The 2,356-nt window shown below is 35.0% G+C and overlaps 1 protein-coding gene across 1 annotated transcript in view; it reads left to right on the top strand.

The window, feature by feature from the left end:
- The first annotated feature begins 233 nt into the window (after nucleotides 1-233).
- LOC112017286 (organelle RRM domain-containing protein 2, mitochondrial) overlaps nucleotides 234-2,356 on the top strand; it is a 2,766-nt gene continuing 643 nt past the window's right edge. Inside the window, exons 1-3 of the mRNA XM_024049758.2 lie at nucleotides 234-512; nucleotides 1,183-1,251; nucleotides 1,884-1,990. Of these exons, the coding sequence (XP_023905526.1) occupies nucleotides 359-512; nucleotides 1,183-1,251; nucleotides 1,884-1,990 (330 nt within the window). The 5' untranslated portion in view covers nucleotides 234-358. The remainder of the gene's footprint in view (nucleotides 513-1,182; nucleotides 1,252-1,883; nucleotides 1,991-2,356) is intronic.

Below are 2,356 nucleotides of genomic sequence, written 5' to 3'. Positions count from 1 at the left end.
ACAATTAATATTTTGACAACTCTTTTCATTTTCTATAAAAATAATGTCAAAATTTTTTTTAAATTGATTGTTAACAAGTGTCATAAGAGCACTAGTTAATATTACTCTTTTAAAAATGCGAAATTACAAACATGTGAAACAGTGAAGATAAAAGAGAGGAAGAATATTTTTCTCTTTTTTTTTTTTTTTGAGAGGAAGAATATTTAGCCATTAAATACAAATAATATAAAAGTGAAAATAGAAGTGAGAGGGTTTAGGGTTTTGGTTCTTACTCTTTTTCCTTTCCCATCACACTACACCACACAGCTGCTTTCTTTGCTCAATTGCTCTACAATCTGATACAGAAAGCCGACTAGAAATGGCGCTGAGGCCTGGACTCGTGAAACGCTTTCTATCTACTTCAATATTTACTTCACAATCCTCCTCAGCAGCCATTGCTTCTGCCTCTGCCTCAGCCTCAGCCTCAGCCTCAGCCTCAGCCTCGCCTCCCTCAACGACCCTTTTTGTCTCTGGTAATACTTGCTCCATCTAAATTACAATCACACTCAATTATCGCCATTTGATTAACACCCATGAATTATTTTTTATTTTTATCACTATACTTAAGAGATTTTTAGCCTGCCAAGTTCATTTCTGGATGGTTTATATTTCTGGGGTTTTCTTCTTCGTGAGGGTCAATATTTTGTTTCAAGATTTTGATTTAGAATGGTTTTTGGGATTTTTAAATTATTAAAGATGGTTAATTTTCTTAGTGAGGAAAATCTAGGTGCAAAGAAATAATAATTTTTTCACCAAAACAAGAGCTTCCCAACCTTCACTATGAAACTATCATACAGAAATTGAGCAAAATAAGTGAACCAAGAAATATTGTCCCTGTAATTATGCTCTCCAACAGGTTGGTCAGTTAAGTAATTGGTGGTTTCGAAAAGAGGTTCCCTGCTTGATGTCTATTCTCTTTAAGTTAAAACTGACATACATTTCTTCTTATTGTCTTATTCTAATTCAATTATTGTTACTCAAGTCGGAGTCTACCAATTTGTAATCTTCGGGGTTCCGCCAATTTTTGTTGGTGTCCTGGTAGCTACTAGTATTAGCAAAAGATTTCCTTGCGGTGCTGGAGTTGCTTTAATGTTATATGCATGTGTATGATCTTTTGGAATCTATGAACACTTTTGCTTGCAGGGCTTAACAAGAGAACAACGTCAGAGAAACTTCAAGAAGCATTCTCTAAATTTGGTGAAGTTGTTCATGGTAATATTATATTTCTTAAATGGTGTTACCTTTCATTCCCTCTTTCTCTCTCTCTCTTTCTACACACACACACACACACAAATGCGTGCAACTTTGTAGGACACGCTTTAAAGATTTTAGCAATGTGAAGATATTTTGGTGTTCATGGAACCCTTTGATGCTCAGTTTATATCATGATCTGAAATTAGTTAACTTGAAGAATGATTTTGGTATGTGTTTTCATTGGAACAATTCTTTTCTGTCTCTCAAATATTTTCTCATATGTAGCATGTAAATTTCCAAGAATGTAATTCCAAGAAGGGTTTTCAAGCAAATGGACCAATGGCCTGGTTAATTGAGTCTCATCACGTGTTATGATTTAACAAAAGATAACTTAGCTGATGAGCTTTAACTCAAATAGCACTTCCTTCCCCTACAAAAAAGGTGTTGAGGGTGTGTTCATCAAGACCCCAAAGATTTTTGTGTAACTTACCCATTGGGGAAAAAAGAAGAATTCTGTTACATTCTTATCTTATGTTTTAAATCTTGTGTTAGGTTAGATCATAGTCCTTGTGATCATTGATCTTGGCCCTTTGAGGAGAATATTTGGCTATGCCATTGATAACCTTTTTTTTTTTGGGCCTATGTTTCAGCAAGGGTGGTGACAGACCGTGCTTCAGGATACTCAAAGGGATTTGGGTTTGTGAATTATGCCACCTTAGAAGATGCAGAGAAAGGAATGAAAGGGATGGATGCACAGGTCTGTCCACCTTGAAATTTCTGTCAATTTTACATACTGCAAAAAGATAAAATGTTACCATAGTGTGAACCATTTTGAATGGAATGATGAAACCATTTATGTACTGACCATTGTTTGTTTATTTGACCATTGCCAAGAGCCTCACAGCTCAACTGGCACCTCTTGGTGTTTTCAACAGAGACATATAGGATTCAAATCCCCCGTCCCCCATTATAACTATTCAATTATCAAAAAAATTAGTAGTTTTGAAGTCGGAAGGATTTAAAAAAAAAATACTCCTAGGATTGTCAATGCTAAATATCGGCGGACTTTAAAGTTATTAAAGCCTAGGTTTTAACTTCATTTTTTCTTCTTCTTATAACTGTA

Source organism: Quercus suber, unplaced genomic scaffold (genome assembly GCF_002906115.3).
Source record: "Quercus suber isolate HL8 unplaced genomic scaffold, Cork oak 2.0 scaffold_416, whole genome shotgun sequence".
In the NCBI taxonomy this organism is placed as follows: Eukaryota; Viridiplantae; Streptophyta; class Magnoliopsida; order Fagales; family Fagaceae; genus Quercus; species Quercus suber.
Note: the sequence above shows the minus strand (reverse complement) of the source record. Positions and strands in the feature narration are given on the sequence as shown.